At 42.6% G+C, this 26,391-nt stretch overlaps 1 protein-coding gene across 9 annotated transcripts in view; it reads left to right on the forward strand.

Moving 5' to 3' along the window:
- The window catches only part of LOC134477121 (uncharacterized), a 108,383-nt gene that overhangs the window by 17,423 nt on the left and 64,569 nt on the right, over nt 1-26,391 (forward strand). For 4 of the 9 annotated variants that reach the window (XR_010049012.1, XR_010049011.1, XM_063254098.1 and 1 more), the window contains exon 2: nt 12,453-12,603. The exons of the other annotated variants lie outside the window; for them this stretch is intronic. Coding sequence is in view for 2 of the 4 variants with exons in the window: in XM_063254098.1 (XP_063110168.1) it covers nt 12,453-12,603 (151 nt within the window). In the remaining 2 variants the exon portion in view is untranslated. The remainder of the gene's footprint in view (nt 1-12,452; nt 12,604-26,391) is intronic. 9 annotated transcript variants of the gene reach the window in all.

Here is a 26,391-nt window from a genome sequence, read left to right on the forward strand (position 1 = left end):
TTTGGTGGGCCAGGGGGTGAGTTGAAAAGATATCAGCACCTGGGAGATAGCAAGTGCTTAACCGCTAATAAAGTGAGAAGTTTGGTCAGGATTTTGATCTGTACATGGTAAGTCGTCAGTATACATTTAACAGAACTGCAATATTTTTTGAGATAGAACAGTATTAGGTTTTAATTTTTCTATTAATTTATTTATCTTTTTGAGACTTTTTCATTATGCAGTTCAAGCTGATCTTGAACTCATTTTGTTGCCCAGGCTGGCCTGAAACTCACGGCCATCCTCCTGCCTCAGCCTCCTAAGTGCTGGGATTACAGGCATGTGCCAGAAAGTATGCTTTGTGTGGATCAGAATGATACAATGAGTGTGCACTGATAGGCTGTACAACCTAAAACAGCCTCTGAAAACGACAGGCACCCTACCTCTCTGAGGTAGTAGTAGACAGTGGCCCCGCTGCTCCCAGCCCTCCTCCGAGCTGGGCTGGGCTTCCTGCTGGACAGCCAGCATCTGCTGTGCAGCCTGGGAGGAGCCACCACCACTCCCCATCGCTCTCTGCAGTGGGCTCTCGGGGCAGCTGGCAAGGCCCGAGAACATCAGCGAGCACTTGGCTACCAGAGAGATGCGAAGAAAACGCAGGAAACGTGCAAAGAAGAGAGAAGCCGATAGCTTGACTACCCCTCAGAGAAGGCAAAGAGGTCTCTGCAGGCAGAAGGTGCCCAGCTCTCGGGAAGACCTGGGTGCCGCTGCCAAAAGGTGGCTCATGAGCCCCAATGTCAGGAGCCCTTAGAGACTGATCCTCGTAAAACTGTTCTTTTTAAGCTTTATTTTCAGCCTTAGTGGGACATTTTAGAGGTATTCTTCCGAGAATAAAGCGCTGTGCGTGTGACATTGAGTATCATTTTATCAGCAGTGAACTTGTGTGAATTTCAATAGTGTGATCACAGAGGAGGCGCTCTGTACCTTGAGGACCTTTGTGGTCAGCTTTGTTGGAGGAGACCTTTAAAGTGAATCTTAGTGTAAGCTCGGAGTGCATGGTGGAGCGCAGGGCAGTGCAGATGTCCAGAGCACACCAGGCTGCGGATGAGCCCCAGCACCATGAAAAACAACGCAATAGAATGAGATCTTTTGCCCAAATTCGCTTTGTAACCATCTGTCTGGTTCATGTGGAGAATTTACAGTAGATAATACAAGTCAGCTGGAATACCAGCTAAACTGATGGGAGTTAAATCAGAATACAGGTAATAAAAAGAATGATAAACAGGTATGTCACATAAACCAATAATAGAGACAAAATAGAAGCCTTTAAAAAACAGTTAATCCCAAAGCACATAGGAATAGAGGAAAAGAAAGAAACAAGGAACAGATGGAACAGAAAATAAGTAATAAGACTGGTATCTTTGGGGGAATGGAAAGAAGGGAAAAGTAAAAAAAATAAAATAAAAATGGAAATAAAGTTTTTGTAAATAGGGGTGGAGGAACTGAAGAAAGGGGAAGAAAATGAGAAAAGTCAAGTTATAGCATGTACAGGTGCAAATTCTGAGTGATGAAGTGATTATTATGTATACCTAGAATGTACCAATAAAGTCTGATTAAAACAAGAGAAAGACTAGCTTTAAACTCAGCCATATCCATTAATTGCATTAAAAGCAAACAACAATTAAAAGGCAAATACTATCATTTTTCCTCAAAGGAAATGTAAATATATGTTGTCTAACAAATACTTGAAATACAAAAATAAAGATGAGTAGAAATATAAAGGGTGGAGAAAGATGTACTGTACCATCCAAACACCCAAAGAGAAGTGGTTACAGTAACATCAGACAAAGTCAGCTTCAAAATAAACAGAACTCAGGACGGGTAAAGAGGCATGTTTCCTCTGGTGCTGGAAGGCTCCCTTGGCTGCCTGCCAGGGCTAGCAGACCCAGGAGGGCAGGCGAGAAGCGAGGACCAGAGGTTCACATCGGTGACTTTGAGGTGCTGGGGCCACTGTAGGTGTAATTATGGGGAGAACCCAGGGAGGAAGGCCAGAGAAGGAATAAGAAGGATCCTAAATGAAGGCCCCCAGCTTGATCCTGAAAGAAAACAAACCAACAGAAAGAGCAGCTGAGCAACTGAGAACACAGAACCCCAGGCAGGGCCCCCTGGGGAGCGTGCAGCTGGGGTCAGCCTGGCAGAACCTGTCACTGTGATGGCAGCACGATGCAGCCGGCCAGCAGAGTACGCGGAAGCTGGTGAAGCACGGCGTATAGAACCCTGACCCAACCAGGACACAGCCTCAGGACCGTGAAGAAACGTTGATGGAACGGAAGGAAGCAGACCAATCTGACTAGAGGTGGAATCAGAGCCACCCTTTCTGAGCAGACAGTGAGAAACACCCCGTAAGGACCTGCAAGACCTGAGTGCTGCCGCCTTGAGCAGCAGCCTGACCCACTCACATCGGCAGAGCACTCCCCCAACAGCAGAAAACCTGTGTGTGTGAGAGACAGGGTTTCTCTGTGTAGTTCAGGTTGGCTTCTAGGCGATCCTCTTGCCTCAGCCTCCCAGGTTCTGGGATCACAGGTGTGTGCCAGCACACCCAGCTGAAAACATGTTCTTTTCAAGGCCACAGCAGTCCCTAATTCTAGGTTACAAAGCCTGTTTCTATGAATTTAAAGAGGTGGAAATCTTTATCTTTTCTGACTATAGAATTGAATCAGTAACATATCCAGAAAAATCTCCAAATAGTAGGCATTTGTATTTCTTTCTTTCTTTTTTTTTTTTGTCTTTTTCATTTTTACCTGTACCAGGGATTGAACTCACGACTGCCTGCTTGCAAGGCAGGCGCTTATGCCGCTGAGCTAAATCCCCAGCCCCCAGGCATTTGTATTTCTAAATAACTCATGTGTCAAGGAATAAATCAAGATGGAAATAAGAAAACATCGAATTGATTGTAAAGAGCACAGGAAACTTCCTGGGTTGATGTCTGTGTTTTATGATTATGGTGATAGTTGTAGTTAATACATTTCTCAGTATTCATAGATTTATACTAATAAATTCACAGATTAAAACTAATTTTGAGTTTTGGTGTATGTAAAGTATAATACAACTAAGCAGACTGAATTGTGTTTTTTTAAAATAAAAATGTTGACTCAAAGTGGTACTGACTTTTCCCTGGATTATAAAACTTTAGAAAAGGAACTCAAAGACAGAGACAGTTCAGAATATTCTAACTTGTTGTGAGTAGAATAAATAAAATCAACATTCGCCTTACCTTCAGTAAAGCATTACCCTTTAAGAAGTTCATCATTTGGGGCTGGGGATTTAGCTCAGTGGCATAAGCGCCTGCTTTGTAAGCAGGTATTCGTGAGTTCAATCCCCGGTACCGATAAAAAGAAAAAGACCAAAGAAAAAGAGTTCATGATTCTTCAGTGATTATATTTTGCGAGACCTTAGGCTGGAAGGTTCAGTTTAACATTTACTTTTTTTTTTTTTTTTTTTTTTTTTTTTTAAATCGGTACCGGGGATCGAACTCACGACTGCCTGCTTGCAAGGCAGGTGCTTATGCCGCTGAGCTAAATCCCCAGCCCCTTAACATTTGCTTTTAAAGGTTGAGAGAGAACCGTGTGCTCAGTGATGGCCCTATTCATCAACTGTTGGTGAGACCAGAGTTGTGTGCGGAGTCCCAACCTCGCCCCTCCAGACTTTTCCAGGTACACGTCCTGCCTTTTCCTCACCCACTAGAACCTTACATTAAAAGCAGTTCTGGACAGGCAGTGCTGGGAACACCTCACAAGGCAGGTCCTGCTGACCCCACCCACCCGATCTGCTGCCCAAACTGCCTGGTGCCCTCCGGATTCTGGGTGTGATCCGTGTGCCTGTTCCCCTACACAAAAATCCCGGTTTAGATCAGCGGCTGTGCCCTCTCTCCCTTTCTCTGGGGCTTGCTCTACTCTAAACACTTAATACCTTAACAGGGCGGGTGCTGCAGGAACTGCCATCTCCCCAGCCCCCTGGCTAAACGGATGTCTCAGGTGATGCACCAGTTAGAAAAGGTTTGTCAGTAATGTAGGAGAGTCAGCGGCCAGCTACCTGTGTTTGCTGTGTAGCTCAGCTCGCTTCCCTTTGACGTCTGCTTCCCTGACAGCAGAAATGTTGCAGAACCGGCAGCAACCCACCCTTGCTCTTGCAGGACTACTAGCTGGGTATCAGTGGACCTCTGTGATGGCCTGTTTTAGGTGTCAGCCTGACTGGGTTAACAGACACCTGGGGAGCTGGCAGAGCGCGGTTTCAGGGTGTGTCTGAGGGGGTTTCCAGGAGTCCATGGGCCCAGTTGGGAGCGTGGACCTGATCCCTTGAGTGTGGTGGGTACCATCCCAACAAGCAGAGGAAAGGCACTTTCACGCCTGTTCTCTTTCCCACTCCCAACAGAATCTCTGGGAGAATTGATCCACAGGTTTGGTGGGGGAACCCAAAACTGATGTTCAGTTTCTGAAAGATGCCTGTGTTGCTAGTGGTGAAATCTTTGAGTAGCAGGGTTCTCTGGGGGAGTGTAAATTACTCCATCCTTGGGCCTCTGAACTCCTCTGTGACCTGTCATGACACTTCCGGCTTCCACAGGCCTGCTGCCCAGTCTCCAGTAAATCCTGACTTGCTTCTGTGTCTGCAGTTCTGTTTCTGTCTCTCCAGGTTCTCTGGAGAACCCTGACTGGTTCAGCCTCTGTAGGGGATTCATGAACCCTTCAATTTTGCATGCGAAATCCACAGTTACTTTCTTCATGGCATTTTCATTTTTTGTTTTTAAAACTTTCGTCTACTTACCATGTTTTCTCTTGCTAAACTTCCTATCCTATATAGTGAGTGCCACTGAATGAGGACGTTTTTACTTTAGTGTTTCATCATATCATGTATTCATTAAATCATACTAAGGCTGTGTCTCCTCTTTCTTTTTTTTCTTGGTTCTGGGGATTGAACTTGGAGCAGTGCGTTGATGTACATACTCAGCCATCTTTAAAATTTGTTATTTTGAGAAGGGTTGCTTCAGCTGCATTCAGACTTGTAATTGTAGAGAGTGCTAATCTGTTAGTATTTGTAACAGTGTGGTTTCATGTTTGTTTGAATTTTCATTCTTTGTGTCTGAAACACTGTCCTTTAACATAGTTAGAAATGGGGGTCTATGCCATTGGATGAATACATAGTAGCTTCCATGTTTAAAAAAGCTTCCAAGTCTTCACCTTTCACTTAGGAAAGATATTTTCATTTTAGAATCTAGCACAGAGAAAGCTTGGTGGTACTTTACAAACTACAGCGCATGGTTTGCCTTACATGTAGTGGTGCTTCTTTCTCTATATGTCATGCTTTCTCTCTGGCTTTTTTGGTACTTCCCACCCACAGTTCATTTAATTTTCTTGTTTTGTTTTGGACAGAGTCTTACTCTATAATTCAGGTTGGCCTCAAACTCATGACAATCCTCCTGCCTCTGTCTCCCGAATGCTAAAATTACAGCAGTTCATTTTAATATACAAATATGTTGACCTCTAGTTTTTAGGCATTAGCCTATGGTTTGTCTTTCTGTGACTTTCCTTTTATGTATTTATTCTCCTTGGTTACACTGACTATCTTAGAGTTATAGTTAAATTTTTCATATGCTCCGTAAATAAAAATCAGCTAATACTTTTCTGGTACTGGGAATTGAACCCAGGACCTTTACCTTGAGCTAAGTCCCCAGGCTTTTTTATTTTTTGAGACAGGGTCTCTAGGTTGCCCAGCTTGGGCTGGAATTTATGATCCTCCTGCCTCAGCCTCCTAAGTGCTGTGTTTACAGGAGCACACTACCATGCCTGGTTTCCCATTTGCTAATTTCATCTTTAAAATTTGCTTCTAATATCAATTTCTCTTCTAGTTATGGGGGAAAAAATGTGTATTTGTATTTTCCTTCTAGATATGCATGGTAATTTTTGATTGGATACAGAACATTCTGAGTTATATTTTGGGGGTGTTTAATTTTGTCTTCCCTTTAAATGCATTCAGATTGTTTGGGTACTTGCTACTTGAACTCGGTTACATCCACTTTGTTTGTTGTTTCGAAGATGGTTTAAGCTCTGTTAGTGTGGGCTGTGAATAGCCTCTTGTCCAGGGGCAATTTGGACCGCACTAAATAGGGATTCTCCGGGCGCCGCAACCCCTACCCCGTACCTTTTGAGGCAGGTCTGTCTTTTCTGGTGGCAGAGCACGAACACTGACTGACTTCCCAGCCCTGTCTGAGCAGCTTGTGGCCCGTTTCTATAGTGGTATAGTTACTCTTCCACGATCGAATCATTTTGTAAACAGACTGGGGTGGGATGTGGCTGCCAGACGCTGAGTGCCAGCCTCCTTGGCCTCAGCTGCCCAGCTGCCCTGCGGGACCTTACGCTCTCGTTCACTACTCCCTGCTTTTCTGTGACCTGGAAAATGGTGTAGGCAGTGAGTTGGAGCTGACGTAGCTTCCGCCTCATTGGCTTGTCTGCACTATCTCCTCTAGTTTTCTCTGATTGTTATGGAGGTAGACGAAATTCATTGTATTACTCTGCCAGTGCTGGTGTGGATTCTGAATTAATCATTTGCATCCTTATTGCCCCCTGCAGTTATCTGAATATAAGTTAATGGATTTCATGTTGTTTTACCACTAAATATTTTAAAATGCACTTTTAAAAATTAAGAACCTTTTGCCTGAAGAAAAGTGATAAACATTTCTTAGTATTGCCTGAGTTTGTAGTTTACCTGTGGTTGTTTCCAAATCTTTCTTTCTTTCTTAATTGGGTTTAAATTAATTTTGTGTTAGGAGTTGACCTCTGACCTCTAGCCTCAGACCTTTTTTATTTAGAGACAGTTTCACTGAGTTGCTTAGGCATGGACTCAAGTTTGGAATGGTTCTGCCTTAGGCTTCCATGTGCTAAGATAACTGGCATGTCCTCCAGTGCTCTGCTTCAGAATAAAACATTTTTTGTTGTTTTTTCATGATTTTTGCTGTGACGTGTTTATGCAGAATTTGTGAGGCTGAGCGAAGCTCCTGTGCCCAGGTGTGACTCAGAGGGGTGACTTCCTTTCCCCTCCAAGTTGCGTTTAAGTGGCTGCTTATTTTGTGTTTTGCTTCCTATTTGCAGGTGTGGGATCGTGATCGTCATCTGTAGCCTTGCGTTCCGGGGTTCTGTCTTCTCCGGAGAGTTTTAGGAAGTGGCGCTGGGGCTCAGTGGGTCAGGGAGTTGGCACTGCAGTGCCCCATTGGAGCAGTGGCTCCCTGTGGGTAACTTCTGTCTGTTAAACCCGGTATTGAATTCTTTCTGTTGACAAATAAGAAAGTGAGCCTTGTGACTTGCACTCTTTTCTAGTTTCTGTAGTGTACGTACTCGCGCAAGTGGTTTCAGGCTTGCAGTGCTGTATAGCCATGCTTGGCCCGGGCTGGCGAGCCTGACTCAGCTAGTGGAATGGGGGTTCACCCTGCACAGCCGTGTGTGTGTCAGGCAACAGCAGGCCACATTTATGCGCGTTCATTGTGCGGTAATGGGAACTGAGCACAGGGCGCCCTGAGGGACATCTCCAGCCCTTTTAGTCCTGTAGTTTGGGGCAGGGTATGGGGCAGGGTATTGCCAGATTGCATCGGCAGCCTGTATCCTCCACCCCAGCGTCCTGAGTAGCTGAGATGCATGCTACCGGCTCCAAGCTGCTCTTCTTTTTCGTTTTTATCGGTACCAGGAATCGAAATCACGACTGCACACTTGCAAGGCAGGCGCTTATGCCACTGAGCTAAATCCCCAGCCCCCCCAAGCTGCTCTTCGTTGAGCATTTTAACCCTCTTTTCCCTCCGCATTAAGCGTTGGGGTAGAGAACCCACTGAGTAAATTTGAGTGTACCACCCTAATGTCAGTTTTCACATTACTGAGATCATATAAATACCTCTATTAGGCCTACTTAGCAGAAACATTCCTAGGCCACTCGTGGAAGACGATGGTGATGAGGTGAGCTTTGTGACTGTACGTTCCTGTAAGTATGCTTAGCTTTCCTGGCTAAATTGCGTGTATCATCTCTCATCTCGGCTGCAGAGATCCGGAAAATCCTTACGGTAGGTTCTTTGCCAGTGGAAGTGACCATTATGTTGCTGTATAAGATGGCTTTGTGTGTGGGACAAAGAAAAGCTGACTTTGTTTAGTAACTCTCTGGCCCTTGTAAATAGTCAAGCTTTTGTCACTTGGGCTTCAGGGGAGCAGCACCGCGGGTTCCTGTTGTAAGCTTTCAGCAGTGGCAGAATTCATCCGCCTTCACTGCTGTTCTGGTGCAAGCAGCAGCAGCTCGGCAAAGCCCAGTGGTGCTGCCGCCCCTCACAAGACTGGGGAGGAATCTGGCTCATGAATGGGGCTGAGGCAACACAGCGTTTGGCCTTTACAAGGAAGGGAGCTCACAGTGGTTCTTAGACTGCAGCTTCTTCATTCTTGATGATTTTTTTTTGTTTTTGGTGGTACTGGGCATTGAACCCTGGGTCTTTGCCCTGAGTTACAGCCACAGACCTTTAAGTTGCTCAGGCTGGGCTTGAACTTCTAATGCTCCTGCCTCAGCCTCCCAGACTACTGGGGTTTACACGGTATGCAACACTGTGCCTGGCTTAACTTCTGATCTTTTCTCTTGTCTAAGGTATTTTTTAAAAATCCAAGTATAGACCAGAGATTTAGCACAGTGGCATAAGCACTTGCCTGGCAAGTGTGAGATTGTGAGTTCAATTCCTGGTACAAAAAAAAAAAAAAAAAAAAAGTCCAAGTATAAGCTTAAAAATACTCTAAAGGAATGTGAAAAATAGATCAGGAGATATATCAGTCAATCTATCTATCTATCTATCTATCTATCTATCTATCTATCTATCTGTGTTTATGTAGACCAGGCTGGCCTTCAATTCAAAATCTTTCTGCCTCAGCCTTGAGTGTTGAGATTACAGACATATGCCAGCACTCTTGACTATGAAACTATGGTGTTTTTTAACCAGGTATGTTGATGGATACCTGTAATCCCTGATGTCTGGAAGGCTGAGGGAGGGAAATCTCAGGTTACAGCCTGGCCTGGTCAATTTGGCAATTTAGATTGTCTCTAAAAACAAAAAAAGGGTCTGGCGATTTAGTGCAGTGTGAATGCCTTGAATTTATTCTCAGCACCAAAACCAAACCAAAAGAAACCACCCCATAAAAACACAAACCCAGATGGGGATTTGGCTCAGAGACATAAGCACCTGCCTGACAAGTGCTAGGTCATGAGTTTGATCTCTGGTACCAAAGAAAGAAAGAAACCACAAACTCTGTCATGATGTTTTTGATGGAAATGTACCAGATAGAATTAAAGACAGATTGTACCTTGCAGAATAGAAGACAGAAGCTAGAAGACATAGTAATAGAAATTACTCAACATGAGAGAAAAAAGATACTTAAGAAAGATGAAAAGACTATTAGTGTGTTACTTTGAGTGGATTAATATATTTATAATTGGAATCCTTGAAGAGGAGAGAGTAAGGAAGCCAAGAAAAATTTTTGGGAATTTGAAGAAACGATAACAGAAAAAGCCCTATAAGCACACAGATTCAAGTTGTTCACAGAAACCACAGTGCAAAAATGTGATCACACCAGTCAGTAATCAAGAGGAAGGTTTTAAAAGCCATCCAGGAGGAGGAGAGGTTGTATTCTGAGGAGCAGAAATGACAGTCGGTTTATTGTTGGGAGAGTGCGTATGAAATCGTGCTGGAGCAACTCTTTGAGAGCCTAATGACAAAAAGCTAGCCCTGTCAACCTAGAATTTGATCCCAGTAAAAATACTTTCAAAAGCAATGATAAAAGAAAGACATTTTCTGACATAAAAAGCTGGGAAAAAATATCCCCAGTGGAATAAATGTTGGAGGAAGTCAACCAGATGGTAAGGGAATGGCACCCGTGGAGGTAGCAAGTGTGTGTCTGCCCAAGAGGCGAGGAGCCTGGAAGTGAGGCCTGTGTGTGGCTCTGTTCTTCTTAGATCCCTTTGAAAGACAGTTGTCTGTTTAAAACACACCGTATACTGTTGGGGTGATAAGCAGAATGTACCATGGACCAGAAGTGTGTCAATGTCAGGTTCTGTGTCTCTTCTTAGGATAGCTTGGGGCCACAAGTTACAGATTCAGAATGTTTGCTGCTTTTGGAATATTTATATACACAAAATGAGATGCTTGGCAATGAGACCCAAGCTAAAGCTTAAGCTTCTGTTTTATACATTTTACATACGTGGCCCAGAGGTGATTTGATACCGGTTTTAATGCCTGTGGTTTTTTTCCCCACTCCTTGTCCTGGATTTGAGCCTGGAGCCTTTGCATTGAGCTTACCAGCTCGCTCTTGTATTTTAACTCATCCTACGACATCAGATGAGAAATACTGTTGACCAACTTGACCTCATTGACATTTATAAGCCATCCCACCAGTACGAGCAGAGGTGGACATTTTGTCAGGAGACCCCGCTCCTGACAAAAGGGGGGTATACTTAGTTCCTTTCTAGCAAATGCGACACCTGTATTTGTTCAGAGAGAACTTCTGCGTCGGAAGAGAAACCTCAGTGTGTGTGAGAGAATTGCACTGTTTTCAGATGCACTTGAAAAATCCCGAGCATTTGGGAACAGACCGCTGATCTTACTGTTGTTACTGCGGAGGGAACCTAGGCCTTTGCACCGAGCTAATCCCCAGCTCTTTGCAGTATTTAGAGACAGGATCTTAGGAAGTTACTCAGGTGGATTTTAAATTCTGGATCTTCCTGTGTGCTCTGCCACACCTAGTTTAAACAACAGACTTCTGAACAGCACATGTATCAAAGAAGAAATCAAAAGGGACGGCGAAAGTACACCATGCAGAGTGAAAATAGAAACGTTACAGAATTCGTGAGTTGCTGCTAACAGCACTCGGAGAACATTTATAGTGTGCTAAATGCTTCGAATTGAAGTTCACCCAAGAAGAAATGTATGCCGTGAATAGCTTTTAATCTATTTATGAAGCTGAAATTGTAGTGAGAAATCTTTCACAAAGAAAACTCTAGGCTAAGATGGCGTCACTGGTAATTTTACCAAATGATCAGGAGGAAATATCAGTTCCACATAAACTTGTCCAGAGAACTAAAGTGATAATTCTTCTCATCCCCTCCCTTTTTTTTTTTAAACTGAGTGCTCAAACTTGACAGAGATAATACAAGAAAACTACAAGTCAGTATTTATCAAAGATGTGGACAACAAGAATTCTAAATAGCTGGGTGTGATGATGCATATTGGTAATCCTGGCTCGTTAGGAAACAGAGGCAGGAGGATTTCAATTTTGAAGCCCATCTGGGCAACATAGCAAGAATGTGTCAAAAACAACTCCAAAAAGCTGAACAGAGGCCAAGGTTTTAGCTCAATGGTGTAAAGCGCCTGCTTGGCAAACGCAAGGTCATGAGTTTGAGCCCTGGGCCAAAAAAAAAAAGCTGAACAGAATTGCAGTACATTGAACCTGATGATATCTAATGGACTTTATCTCAGAAATGCAAGGTTTGTTTAACATTCAAAAATCAGTTTAATTCATCATACTGAAAAGCTAACAAGGAAAACACTAAGGTTATCTTTCTTTTCTCCCCCCTCTTTTTTTTTTGGTGCTAGGGATTGAACCCAGGATTTTGAGCACAGCAAACCAGTGCCTTAACACTGAGCAGCATTCCCATCCCCTCTCAAAATTTTTATTTTGAGGCAGGGTCTCCATAAGTTCCCAAGGGTGTCCTCCAACTTGAGACCCTCCTGTCTCAGTGTCTCAGAGCTGCTAGAAGTATAGGTATGTGCTACCACACTCAAGATTATTTTAGTAGATCCAGAAAGAACAAATGACAATCACCATCTTATCCTGACAGTTTTTATCAGCAAAGTGTAATAAAAGTGAACTTCTGCATCTAAGATAAGCCTGCTGCTAATGTCCAAACTTGTGTGTGTGATTGAAATTGCCATAATAGTGATACACTCGAGAAAAGCCAGGCACGGTGGTGCACAGCAGTAGTCCCAGCACTGGGCAGGCTGAGGCAGAAGCATTGCAGCTTAGCAAGCACATGGATAGCTCAGTGAGACCATCTCAGAGTCAGCTAAGTCCTGGAGACCTCCTGGGTAGATTCCCAGTCTTGTACCTACAGACAAAATGAGTACAAAGAGAGAATAATATTTATGAGGACTTCATAATAATTAGTGTGAGACTAATGAGACGGTTGTCCAATACCTATTGATAGATATTGAATATTTATGGACTTGTACCAGAGCTAAAAGAGGTCTTTAGGATAATGCTATCTTAAGACCAGTTGTATGTTGCACACCTGTAATCTCAGCACTCAAGAGACTGAAACAGGAGGATCTTCAGTTTCAGACCAGCTTGAGCTACGTGGCAATATCTCACACCAAAAAAGAAAAAGTATTAATTTAAATTGTTGTCTGTTTTTTATAGGTCAGTATGGAAATCCTCTAAACAAATATATTAGACATTATGAAGGATTATCTTATAATGTGGATTCATTACACCAAAGGCACCAGCGTGCCAAGAGAGCAGTCTCGCACGAGGACCAGTTTTTACGGCTAGATTTCCATGCCCTCGGAAGGTGAGTATGATGATGGCAGACTATGGCGGAAACTCCCCTAGAGTCTGTGTTGAAGAAGAGACTTGTACTTCTTTTCTCTAATGAAAATGTCCCCGTTTGGAAATTCAGCCTCCACTAGAATTTGGTGCACACATTAAAAATGTTTTTAAAAAATAGATTGCCTGGTTACATTTTTATGGGAACAATCAATTTCAATGTTTTTGAATGTGTGATTGAGGTCTTCTTAAGTCTTTAAAGAAGAGTGTTCACAGTTTCCCGGCACGTCTTGTATGTTCATGGCCAGTGTGTCTTCCAGTGCCAGCAGAAAGGTAACTAGTCCTGTGCCACTGAGTAAGTCATTTCATTTCTCCTGTCTGTTTTGTCAGCCCCTGGTGGACAGGTTCTGCCTTTCTGTTGTGAAAGCAGAGCTGAGGCAGCTACGGTTCTTGGTGCCTATTGAAGTCTCTGCGCTCCCCTGTGCCTTCTCATTAACCTTTCAGCACCCAGACCAAAGCAAATCTCTGTGTGTCTAAGGAAGCTAGGCCAAGGCGCAAGTAACTCACATAGCAGATTGGAATATAACCTGACTGACTCAGAACTCTGCTTTTTGTTTGTTTTTCATCTTTATCTGCCAGGGGTAGTCATCTGTGAAATCCTTGCTGTTCCTTTTTTCTTGCTGCTGTAATTGTTCTGTGGCTCCTTTGAGCTGGGCGTGGTGATGCATGCCTGTAATTATAGCCTGTAGGAGACTGAGGAAGGAGGACCACAAATTTGAGCCTACCCTGGACAATTTAATGACTTAGGAACCTTCAAAATAAAAATAAAACCAGGGCTGAGACACAGATCTGTGCGAAGGCCCAGTATTTAGACCCTAGTATTGAAAACAAAGCAAAAACTCAGAACTGTTTATTTGTTCCTAGTCTGCTGGTGTTGCCTAGATTGAGACCTCTGTGTTAATTAACTTTCCAGTAAGTTTCCCAGCTTCTGCGATTCAGGATTAAAACTGTTCTGCAAGGTGGCTCTTCCCTAAATGTTTTTAGTTTTTTTTTTTTTTTTGTACCAGGGATCAAACTCATGACCTCAAGTTTGCCATGCAGGCATTACTAAGCTAAATCCCCAGCCCAATGCTTTTAGTTTTTTGAGGTAGTGTCTTGTGTAGTTCAAGTTGGCCTTGAATTCTCAGTGAGCCTCCTGCCTCAGCCTCCTGAATATTGGGAATAAAGGCATGCTACACCTTGCCTGGTGCTTCCTTTTTTTAAAAAGTTTTTTGGTAGTGTTGGAGATCAAAACTTGGACCTTTTGAATACTGGGCAAGTTTTTTTGCTAGTGAGCTACACCCCAACCCCTTAGCAGTTAGTAATCATGAAGTAGTTGGTCAACTTATTTATTGTGTTATAAGATACAGGATTTTCATATTGGTTAGAAAATTTGTTTTAGGGGCTGGGGATTTAGCTCAGTGGTATAAGCACCTGCCTTACAAGCAGGCAGTTGTGAGTTCAATCCCCGGTACCGATAAAAAGGAAAAAGACAAAAAAGAAAATTTGTTTTCTTTCAACACTTACGTTACTGGGCAGCTCTTTCTAAAAGTGGCTTATGAAATAAATGTTACTGGGTTTTAGGTTGCTGGTCTGCCCTTCTGCAGTTGGAGTTCAGCTTCTGCTTGTCTCAAGCAAACAACTGAATAAAACGAGTGAAGTAACAGTTCAAAAAGTTTTTGAAATAACTTGAAAAAGTCAAAGTGAAGAGAGAGGAAGAAACTGGCTCAGCAAAGAGAGCTTGGGTAGAGCAGAAAGGAAAAGGCGCACTTTGGAGGAAGAAGAAGCTGCTGTGAGGAGAGCTGCTGTGGCAGCTCTTCACGGCATGGTGGCCTTTTGGTCCAGATCTGGAGGAGTCCGTGAGAGAGAGCTTGTACATGGGTCCCGAGAGGCGCACTGAGGTCTCACACCCCAGGCTGATGCTAGGTCTAGGCCCTCTTTCCAAAGGGTCGCCTACTGAGGACCACCACATGGCTTTAGGAACTGGTCTTGCCTGTGTTAAGAGGTTGTCACCCAGTTCCCCAGCCAGCTTTACCATGCCCTACTCTCCTGTCTTCTGTATGTTCATGTAAATATGTATTATGCACCACCCAGTGACTGTATGCACTTATTTTTGGGGTGGTAGTGGGGGTTGAACCCAGGTCCTTGAGCATGCTAGACAATCGTTATTGAGCTACAGCCTTAGCCCATACTTATTGTAATTTTTTTTTTTTTTTTTGGTCTTTTTTTTTTTTTTTGTCTTTTTCCTTTTTATCGGTACCAGGGATTGAACTCACGACTACCTGCTTGCAAGGCAGGCACTTATGCCGCTGAGCTAAACCTCCAGCCCCTTTTTTGGTCTTTTTTAAGACAGGGTCTCGCTATGCAGTTAAGGCTGGCCTGTGCACTCGCTTTGTAGCCTAGAGACTGGTCTCAAACTCACAACAATTCTCCTACCTCAGCCTCCTGAGTAAATTACATGCTGTATCCTGCAACCAGCTTGGATCCCTGGTTTATCTGTCATGGATATGTAGTGTGAACGTGCTGTCATTTCATGAAGAATTCTGTTTGTAATTTTTGTAAGACGCAGTTGAAATATGGAGCCTTGGTTCTGTATAATATTTTGTGGGTTAGTTTGGAAGTGTCTTAGGTTTACGTTATTTCATGAGTTGGGTAGCAAAAACTTTTAACTCTATAGGAGGATTAGCAGAGTTGAGAAGCACAGTTAAGAATCCAGGAAGCCAAAGAATGCCTGCTCATCAATTTCAGTTGTGTAAATAAGCTGCTGTTATGGATGTAGAAAAATAGGAATTTTAAAGATAGTGTTTTTTGGTAGTTAAATTTTTCCCAACAAAATTTGAGCAAAAATTTTCATAGGGGAAGAATGTTAATTTACTGCCTACTTTGTGTCACATACAGTGTAGCTACTTCATCCCAGTAATGGGTATTGTAGGACTAGTGTATTTCATTCAGCCTAATCCTCTCTAATAAACAGAAATTAAAATCCTAGTGAATAGTTTTTAAAGGCATCTGAACCACTGGCTGGGAAGAAGTGGTTCCCAGGGTGGTCGGGCACAGCAGTGATACCTGCAATGCTGGCACCCAGAGGCTCAGGGTTCTCGGCAGCCTGGGCTGTGTCCATGTTAGTTTTACCTGACCAAACACACTTGAAGGTGGAGTGTATACTGGAAACTATCATCGCTGGAGTTGTGCTGCTTTTTCTTGTGCTGCGGAGATTGCATCCAGGGCCTTGTACACGTGAGGCCGGTTCAGAAAGTGCTCCATCTCTACCAGTGACTTTATTTTTTTATTTTTTTTTTATTTTATTTAAAGGAAAAAGAGAAAAAAACAAAACAAAACAAAGTGGTGTAAGGGTACAAGTAATACAGAACTACAAAAAAAAAAACAGTCAGAAATCACCAGTTAATAGATTACATATTATCATCTTAGAGATTCTACCAGTGACTTTAACAGAAGCATTCTTTTCTTTTTTTTCTTTCTTTCTTCTTCTTCTTCTTCTTCTTTTTTTTTTTTTTTTTTTTTTTACCCACTTTCTTGAAACACTGATCCCTTACCTGGAAGAAAGAGAAATGAATTTAAAAAAACCCAAAAAAACCTTGAAGCGAATTTTCCTTTCTGCTTTGAAGCAAAAACCAGAGTATAAAAGTGTTTTTCCAACTCCAATTCTGAGTCAAGCATTCTTGAATCAGTAGCATGATCAGATGTTGAATGTGATTGTGTCCAGGGTCAGTGACATGGAGGGTGATTGTCAAAAGTTAGGCATTTGCAAGCTGTGTGTATTGGTCCATGCTTGTAGTCACAGCAGTCTGCTAGGCTGAGGCAGGAAGACTGTAGGTTGGAGCTGAGACCATCACAATATTAAAAATATTTAAAATTTTTTTTTTTTTGTCTTTTTCGTTTTTATCGGTACCAGAGATCGAACTCACGACTGCCTGCTTGTAAGGCAGGCGCTTATGCCGCTGAGCTAAATCCCCAGCCCCACAATATTAAAAATAAAAGAGTGGAGAATGTAGCTGTGTGGAAGTCCCTAAGTTCAATTTCCTGTAGATTTTAAAAAAAAGACATAGAAATTCTTGTCCATTTTTTCCCTTTAAGTTATATTTCACGTTAGATATTGCATGTGCATTTAGACCTTTTGTGAGATAAGTAACCCATCAGATTTAATGCTGATGTACCTTTTCTGTTTAAGTGATTAAGCTTAATGTAGGGTTAAGGTACAGAAAGAGTCTTAACTCACTAAGCATTACTTACATGTCCGTCATATTTCATTATACCATGACATTTTATAGTAACTGTTGAATGAATGTGTCTCGTTTATTGATTTATTATAATATGCTTGTCTGAATAATTTTATCAAGCCTTAGTGAAGTTTTGTATGGAAGGACGATGTTTTAGCAGTTTCTTTGGTAATTACATAGACAGTTCCCTTTCAAAATCACTTCTGCATACCGATTCCTTGTCTATTTCTGGTGGCTAACAAGTATTTTCGATACTTGTATGTAGGAATAATGTTAAGATTTTATTTTGAGTACAGCTCTGAAGTCTTAAGTCGTAATCACTCTGTGCTAGTAAATTCCAAACAGCCTATACAGATCAGTCTCAGTTATAATGGGGTGGGAGAAGTCCTGTGTCAGGTAGCAGAATCATCATCAGTGTTGTCACTGCTTTTGCATTGCTGGGGGTGGAATGCAGGCACTCCACCCCTGAGCTGTACCCCTAGTCCCTTCTAACATTTTTATTATTTATCTTTTTTCTTTTTCATATTTTAAAAATTCCTTCTTGTCTCCCATGGCCAGCCTGCCTTTCTTTCTTCCTTCCTTTCTTTGCTTTGTCAGTTGGTTATCAGATTACCAGGCTTCACTTTGGCAGTTCGCTCATGTGCCAAACAGCCTTGGTCATTTTCACCCACCCGTTACCCCTTGTCCTGCCCTCCCTTCTTGTGTCACACAAGGGGAGGCTTCAATGTGCAAAACTGTCCCGACACCTGCTCTATCTGCCTGTATTGTCTTCCTCTGGCCCAGTCATGGTCCCTCTTCTGCTTCCTCGTCATCTGTTTTAGATACTGGGGGGGAGCATTTGATGTTTGTCTGAGGCCAGCTTGTGTCACTCATGGTGCCCCAGATCCATCCATTTGCTTGCACATGACAGAGTTTCATTCTTCCTTGTGGCTATGTAATACTCCATTGCGTATACATGTCACATTTTCTTTACCCTTGCATTGGTTGATGGAAACCCAACCTGGATGCATGTCTTGGCTGTTGTGAATTGTACTGTAAAAAACACTGGTGCACAGTCATCCAGTAGTATGGCGATTTCAACTTGTGTATAGACCTAGCAGTGGTATCGAGGGTAGTTGTTTTTCAGGCAATCTTCCTCTGTTATTTCATGAGGCTGTACAGATGTACATTTCCACCAGCAGGGCAGAGGGCTTCTTCATCCCTGTCCCCACTGGTCCTCATCAGCACTTACTGTTTTTTGTGTTCTTGAGGATAGACATTCTGCTGGGGCAAAGTGGAATCTCATTGTAGTCTTGCTTTGCATTTCCTGCTTTTTACTTCTTTTGAGAGCAGGTCTTGCTGTGTTTCCCAGGCTGACCTTGAAGTTGTGATCTTTCTGCCTCAGCCTCCTGGTAGTTGGAATGATTGCTGTGTGCTACCACGTTTGCAGGGCACAGTGACTACATTTACTGCAGGGTTGGAGCATGTGCATGGCACATCTTCTTACCTGCACTTCCCTGTCCTCTCCACCCTCGAGCTAAAGGAACTCTCAACCATAGGAACTTGAGCCCTCTTTCTGTGTTCTGTTGATTGAATGAATGAATGTATGTCCTTTAGCTTTAAGTTTATTTAAACCGTAGAAGACGTTTCTGTAGTTTTAGTGTGCCGTAATTTCCAACCCTTTCACCATTTCATGCGTTTATCAACTATCTGTCCTGTGCTTGGCAGGCTGTCACTAGCAGTAGCTGCGCAGGACAGGCCCCGGTTGGTGTGGAGTTCGTGGGTTCTGGGGAGGGTCAGGTCTGGGGTCCGGAAGGCGCAGCTTACATTGGTGGTAGGAAAGGGTGCTCTGAAGGGTGCCACGGAATGGAGGAGGGCCTGGCTCAGGCGGGAAGGGTGCCTTTAGGAATTGACAGGTCAGTGGGTGACTAGAGAAGCAGGAGTGAGTAGGGGGGCAAATGGTGGCCGAAAAGAGGAAGCGTGCTCTGGACACAGGAAACAGCAGGTGCAGAGATACTGAGACCAGAAGTGGCATGTTCTTGGAATTGGAATTTCAGTGTGACTGGCGCTTAAAATGTGAGGAAGAAAGCTTTTGAAAGTTATTATTTATATTGATTGATTGATTGCTTGGGGGAGTAGTTTTAAACAAGGCAGGGCAGGTGTGTGTGAGCACGTCTCAGAGTGCAGGTTCATCACAGTGACCATTTCTACTTGGACATCTAGGGTTAATGGGAACTTTGAGGCTGCGAAAGTAGACACTTGGGAGGATAGGAAGTAGCCACACTGAGGCCACTCAGGGCCTATGTCCTAGTCCCCGGGGGCTTGGGGCTTGGATTAAGATGGTATTGGAGACCATGAAGGAGTTATTGGATTTGAGAGGGATTTTGAAGGTGGGATGATTGGACTTGTTGACATGCCAAGGTAGAAAGAAGGAGACCGATTTCTGGCTTGAGCAGCTAGGTGGTTACTGGAGTCGTTTTCTGAGATAGGGAATCAGTTTAAAAATATCACACTACTGGCTGGATATGGTAGTATATGCCTATAATCCCAGCACTCAGGAGACTGAAGCAAGAAGATTGCTGCAAGTGCAAGGTCAGCCTGGGCTTTCGTAGTAGGTTCAGTATCAACCTGAATTACATAGTCTGAGACCCTATCTGAAAAATAAAACCAAACCAAAGCAAAACATTCTCCTGTTGAGCTTTCATTAATGTTAATAAAATAATATAGCGCCAGCCACACCCCTGTGTGCCAGGGGCTACCTTTGGGGAAGTCTCTGTGTAGCTGTGCAGGTCCAAAAAAGCCTGCCTTGCACCATACCACCTCCTTTGGAACCCAGGTTTGGAGAAACCCAGGAGCCTGGCCAATCCCTCTACACCACCGATGGGCAGCCAACACAAGAAGTGGCTGGGCCCCACAACTCGTTCATCTGGAGGAGCCCAGGAAAATGTTAAAATGAAGGAACAAAATGCAATCTCAGACCTCCAGCCCACACAGAACAAGGGCAGGAAACGTGGGCATGGAAGAAATTGGAAGTTGTACACCTGAAATGATAGCAACTGAAATCAAGCAACAATTTCATGAGGCTGTAAACGAAACCAGATCAGGAAGTATCCAGCCCCTTCCTGTGAGCCAGCACCAATTGTGGCCATGGGGAGAACAAGAAGCCAACCTCTTCCTGTGAATCGGCACTAGTCACAGACTGCAGGGAGAATAAGAAGCCAACCTCTTCTGGTGAGCAGGCTGAGAGACAAGAAGAGCCAAGGGTTCATGCCCTTCCGGAGCCCTGACCCTCTAGCAACAGACTGATCGGAAGAAATACAGGCTAAGATCATAGCTACTGAAGTAAAAAAACAATGCTTGTATTGTTTAGTGTTTGACTTTGCAGCCTAAAGCTAGTAGTCTAGTATCTATTTAGAGAATAACAATATGCAATATAGCAACTATGGAAGATCTCCTTCTGAAGGTGAAGCCATTGTTAACTCCCTATTATCTTGTTTTAAAGTCCTGTATGGTTTTCATTGTTTTATTTGGCTTTATTCTGTTTTGTTTTGAGTTTATTATATCTGATGGTGTGGGCAGCTATTTCAAAGATAACAAGATACATTATGGTAGCCATTGTAGATTTCCTGTTATCTTGTTTTGAAGTCCTGTGTCATTTTTCATTGTTTTGTTTTGATTAGTGTTATTCTGTTCAGTTTTGATTTTATTGTGTCTGGTCATGTGGGCAGTTATTTTGAAAATACCAAGAGGCATTGTGGTAACCATTGTTGATTTCTTATTACCTGGTTTTGAAATCCTACGTAACTTTCACTGTTTTGTTTTGAATGGCTTTATTCTCTTTTATTTTGCTTGGTTTTATTTTCTTTTAAAGGGAAAAAAAGAAAGCAGCAGAAATAATATCTCAGGTAAAAGAAGAAAATTACAAACATAATGAAAGAATTGCTGAGCATGTCTAAATACATAGATTAAAAAAAGGAACATAGGAAAATGAGGGAAATCTTGAAGGAACAATATAGGAAAGAATTAGAATGCATGAAACATTCGAAGATATCCGGGAAATTAAAAACTCCATTGAAAACTGACAAAACCGCTTGAACAAAATTGAAGATAGATTTTCAGACCTTAAAGACAGGATTACATCATGCAAGGAAAGATCTCTTAATAACATGGAGTCAGGAAATAATTCTACAGCTGCAAGATAACACAAAGAAAAATAATTTGAGAATGATAAGTGTCAGTGAAAAAAGCAGGAGCCAACATAAATGACATAAAAAGACTATTTACAGAAATGGCAGAAAACTTTGCAAGCATGGGAAAAGGGCATGACATACAGAGAAATGGGGGGTATCTTAGAACTCCAACCTGCCATAACCAAAGTAAATCCACACCCAGACACATAATAATCAAGATCCCAGAAATTTATCACAAGAAGAAAATATCAAAGGCTGTTAGAGAAAACAAATCACCAATAAGGGAAAACCCATCAGAATCGCAGCAAACTTCTCAACACAAACCATCAACTCAAGAAGAGCTTGCAGTGAAGTGTTTCAAGCCTTAAAAGAAAATAACATCCAACTCAGATTTATGTACCCTGAAAAACTATCTTTCAGAATTAATGGAGAAATAAGATTCTTCCATGACAAAAAACAGCTGAAGAAATTCATGACTACCAAGCCAGCCCTCCACAGAGATAAAAATGACCACAATTTAAAGAACAAGAACAAAAAAGAGTTACCAAGCAAGGCAAGCAATTAAACAGAGGGGAAAAATGGGGAACTAGCAGGAGGAAAACATGACAAAATCAGATTTAAAATCACATCAGTCATAACCATTAATGTAGATGCCCTCAATTCATGAATAAAAAAACAGGGAGCATGGATCAAGAAACGAGCTATCAGCGTGCTGTATATGTAAACTCATTTAACTCAAAAGGAAGTTCATAGACTGACAGTCCAAGGAAAGAATGATGCTCTATGTGAGAGAAGTCCAGAAAAAGGCAGAAGTGCCTTGCCACCAACAACAGAATGGATAAAGTATGGTATTTCTGTGCTCAGCTGTAAAGAAGGATAATCTCCAGGCTCTTGGAGGTAAATGGATGCAACTGGAAATCATGCTCAGGGGTGAAATGGTTCACCCAAGGTGAGCATCGTGCTGTCTGCCTAGTATAAAAAATGGAGGGAGTTAGTGGGATCCACAATGTACAATAGATTTTGGGAAAGTGAAAGGGGAGGAAATGGCTAAAAAGAGAGGAAACAGCAGATGGGGGACAGGAGAAAAGGGAAGGAAGGAAAAGATTATATGTGTGTGTGTGTGTGTGTGTGTGTACAGATGATTATACTACTTATCTGTTAGCCCAACAAAAAGAATGGTCTGTGCTCTCATGAATATTCTGCTAATCTGAACAACCACTGTTTTTTTTTTTTTTTTTTTTGGTGCCAGGGATCAAACTCAATAACCTACACTTGGCAGACTGGTGCTTACTGCAAAGCTAAATCCCCCCTCACTTAAAAACCACTTTGAAGACAACAATGTGCAACATACTAACCATTGTTAATCCCTTATTTTGTTTTGAAATTCTGTATTGCCTTTTTAACTCTTTTCTTTTTTCGTTTTAAAATAAAACAGTCACATTTAAGAGTAAAGAGTTTGTTGTTTTAAAAATTTTTTTTTTTGAGACTAGATTTTGCTGTGCATTTCAGGCTGGCCTTACACTCACTTTGTAACCCACACTGGCCTTGAACTTACTTTGTAGCCCACTGTGGCCTTGAACTGCAGCAATCCCCCAGGTGTGTGCCACCAAGCCCAGCTTTTTGTTTTTTTTAAACAGGTTCCCTCTATGTAGTTCAGGCTGGCCTTAAACTCACTATGTAGCCCAGTCTGGCGATGAATTCCTAGCGATTCTCCTGCCTCAGTTTCTTTAGTGCTGGGATTACAGAGGTGTACCACTGTGCCTGGCAAAGATTTTTTTATTTGAATCTCTTACTGATTCATAATAACAACCAGTATATTTTTGGGTATTTGGTTATGGGAGCATAATTTTAAGTATGGTTTGGCTAATTTTGTGAAATACAAACACATTTGTCCATCACAAAATTATTCTGATTATATGACTTTTCTGTTGTTTTACTCTTAAAGATAGCTTACTTTCATAATCTGTATCTTGAGAGTCAGTAGTGTTCACTGTGTTAAATTAACTTGGATAGCATTTCTGGTTTTATTTATTAAATAATTTTTGGGGGATCTTTTTTTTTGGATTTTTTTTCTTTTGCAGTACCAGGAATTGAACTCACGTTCTCGCCCTGCTAGGCAGGTGCTTATGCCACTGAGCTAAATCCCCAGCCCAGGGGGGGTCTTTTTTGAGGCAGAGTTTCACATGCAGTTCAAGCTTGCCTTGAACTCACTTTGTAGCCCAGGCTGGTCTGGAACTCAGCTGCAGTCCTCCTGCCTCAACCTCCTGAGTGCTAGGATTACAGGCGTGCCATCACTCCAGGCTGGATAGCATTTCTGAGATACAAGTGTGCGCCACTGATTTTACTTCCATAAACGACTCATTTTTCTTTCAGATGTAACCCCCTTGCACTCTGGAGTCACCCTTTTATTTTTGCCCCTCTCCAGGAGGACTGCATCTTGTCTTCCTGCAGCCAAAGCTGTAACATCCTCAGCAGGGAGCCAGGGGTGATGTTGTGGAAAAGCTGCGGGTTGGTGCATTGAAAACTTGGTTCTGATTCTGATTCTGATTCCTGATTTCATTTGTGTGATCTCAGTTAGGTTACCTTTCTCCCGATTTTTGAGATTAGTGAACTTAGGCGATTTTAATGCTTTATATGTATAGTTGACAACTAGGGATTTGAATAATTGAAGTGTCCCCCTATTCTTAAATCCTGTAATTGTTTCAGTGTTTTATATAGTAATAGTTTGCTTGCTAGTGGATTAAATAGTTGTATGAGGTTGGACAATATTTGTGGAAATCTTTTCCTCCTTAGTAGATAAAGTTAAGCAGTAGTTGTGCATGGCACATGTACCCCTGTGTTCTGTGATCAGGCTCTCAAGGCACCTGCTTCCCACCGGCTCCCCACTATGTGAGGAAGGTGAACACAGTACGATTTGTCTTATGTAGGACAAAACTGCGGACTTTAGCTCATGTTACAGTTTCGCTTTTATTTCCCTTGGTAACTCATTTCTTTACGTATATCTGCTTAATACAACTTTCCTGTCTCAGGGCCACCTCTTATGCTGGGGTCTTAAAACTGCAGAGCCTGCCTGGGCACTGTGGTACGGGTCTGTAATCCCAGCACTCAGGAGGCTGGAGCAGGAGGATCCAAGTTCAGCCCTGCCCAGGCAATTCATTGACTTAGGGAGACCCTATCTCAAAATAAAAGATAAAACAGAGCTGGTGATGTAGCTTTTTGGTAGAGTGTGAGGCCCCATGTTCAGTTTCCAAAAGGGTATGAAACAAAGAAACAAATAAAAACAGGACAGTAGAGCCCTAGAATTTCTTTTCTTTTCTTTTTTTTGGTCTTTTTCATTTTTATCGGTACCAGGGATCAAACTCACGACTGCCTGCTTGCAAGGCAGGTGCTTATGCAGCTGAGCTAAATCCCCAGCCCCAGAGCCCTAGAATTTCTATGGGAGAAGTTTCAGGTGTAGCCCCGTGGTGTAGTGCCTGTGGACTGTCTTCTCCATCCCCAAGTTTATTCCGTTTTACTCCTTTAAAGGAGCACTGGATTTCTGTGGGGTAATATGAAGTAGGACTTGCCGGTTTCCAGTGGTGAAGTAAGCTTGCTGATTGACGTGGTAATACATACTGGATGCCAGCGTTGGCAGCTGTCTTCACTTGGCTAGAGACACTCTCGGGTAACGTGAGAAAAGGGTACAGGTTCAGAGGAAATGCTTCTGGAGACGTGAGGGAGTGTAGTCACCTTAGCAATCACTAATCCAGTCTGCCCAGCTGCTCATCGCACTTAGATAAGGTAGACGCTATTATCAGTGCAGGCCTGATATGGGTTCCTGTCCAGGACTTGGACACAGGCCCTCCCTTCCACTTCCTCTGGGCTGCCAGGTTACTTCATCAGTTCAGCCCTTCGGTCCTGCAGTGCAGTACTTTTTACCGCTCTGATTTTTTCAGACCATCAGAACCATACTGTTTATTAAAACCTTCTAGGAGAAGGCAGCTTCTTTTTACTCTCTATTCTGCCTGTTTTAGCCTACGGACAAGGTGCTTGTTTATATAAAGATCCAAAGGTACATGACCTTCCAAAGAGCTCATGGAATTATATCTTAGTGTTTACTTTGTTGCTTTGCACCCAAAGTGGTTCCAGTACCTTTGCTTTGGTCTGGTTGTGTAGAGTGCTTTTCTAAAGCTTGGGAACGGAAACCAGCTGTTCCCACCAAGCATAGTTCAGTGCTCAGTGTAGGGGGCTGGGGAGTCAGTGTCATCCTGGTGTAGCTTTTCACATTGCTGTCATTTGTTAAGTGGGACTGCAGGCATGTGCCACAAGGCCCGGCTGGCCACTCTCCCTGTGTCTCGGTGAATTTGGTTTTCTAGGTAGTTTACATAAACAGTGTCACAGAATGTTAAAGGGTGACTTACTTCACTTACCCTAGTGCCTTGACCTGTGTACCAGCTTGTGTCCGCCTGATTTTACTCAGTCATAAGGTTTTCAGCGTCCACCCATGCTGTAACCAGTTTCTCAGTTTTATTGTTTTTAAGACTGAATAGTTTTCCTCTCTCTCTCTCTCTCTTTTTTTTGATACTGAAAACTGAACACACGACCTCATGCTTGCCAGACAGGCGCTGTGCTGCTGAGCTGTATCCCTGGCCTGAGTGATACTCTGTTGGTCATTATTTTTCCCCCTAGAGCTGGCATTGATCTTGGGACCTTAGCAATGAGTTACATTCCCTGCCTTTCTCCGCCCTTTCCTCTTACTTTCTCTCTCTCTTGCTCCTTTCCTTTCTTTTGCTGTCCTGTCCTGTCCTGTCGTTTTCTGAGACAGGGCCTTGCTAAGTTGTCCAGGCTGAGCTTGAACTTGCAGTCCTCCTGCCTCAGCGATTGTAGGTGTACATCCCCACCTGACTGGACGCTGCATATTCCCTGAAGTTTTCTGACTTATGGCCTAAGAATTTAAACAAGCCAGGAATCAAGTTCTATTTTGGGATAGTTTTTCTTACTGGAGTCTTGTTCAAAAACCAGGAAAGTGTATTATGTGGATTGTTGGCTTTTATTATGATTGTTATTTTATAGTATATTGTAAAGAATTTGTATCTTATAAAATAACAAATGTGTGAGTTATCAAACAGATGGTCATGGAAATAAAATTGGAAAATAGGATGGAATCCAATGGCTTAGCTAAATTAAGTCCAGCTCCTGATTATTCATTTGCAGCTTATTTCATAGATCATAACACACTTTAATTCAGTCTGACATCTTTTTACATTTACCTATTTTCCAGGCCGTCCTTCATTCCTTCTGTTGAGGAATGTTGTAGATGCAAATTAATTTATGTTTAATTACAAGATAAGTGAATTTGGGATATGATCAGAATTTGACAGCACACTG

This window comes from Cavia porcellus, unplaced genomic scaffold (assembly GCF_034190915.1).
Source record: "Cavia porcellus strain 051 isolate PalLab524CR breed Dunkin Hartley unplaced genomic scaffold, mCavPor4.1 scaffold_8, whole genome shotgun sequence".
NCBI classification, from domain to species: Eukaryota; Metazoa; Chordata; class Mammalia; order Rodentia; family Caviidae; genus Cavia; species Cavia porcellus.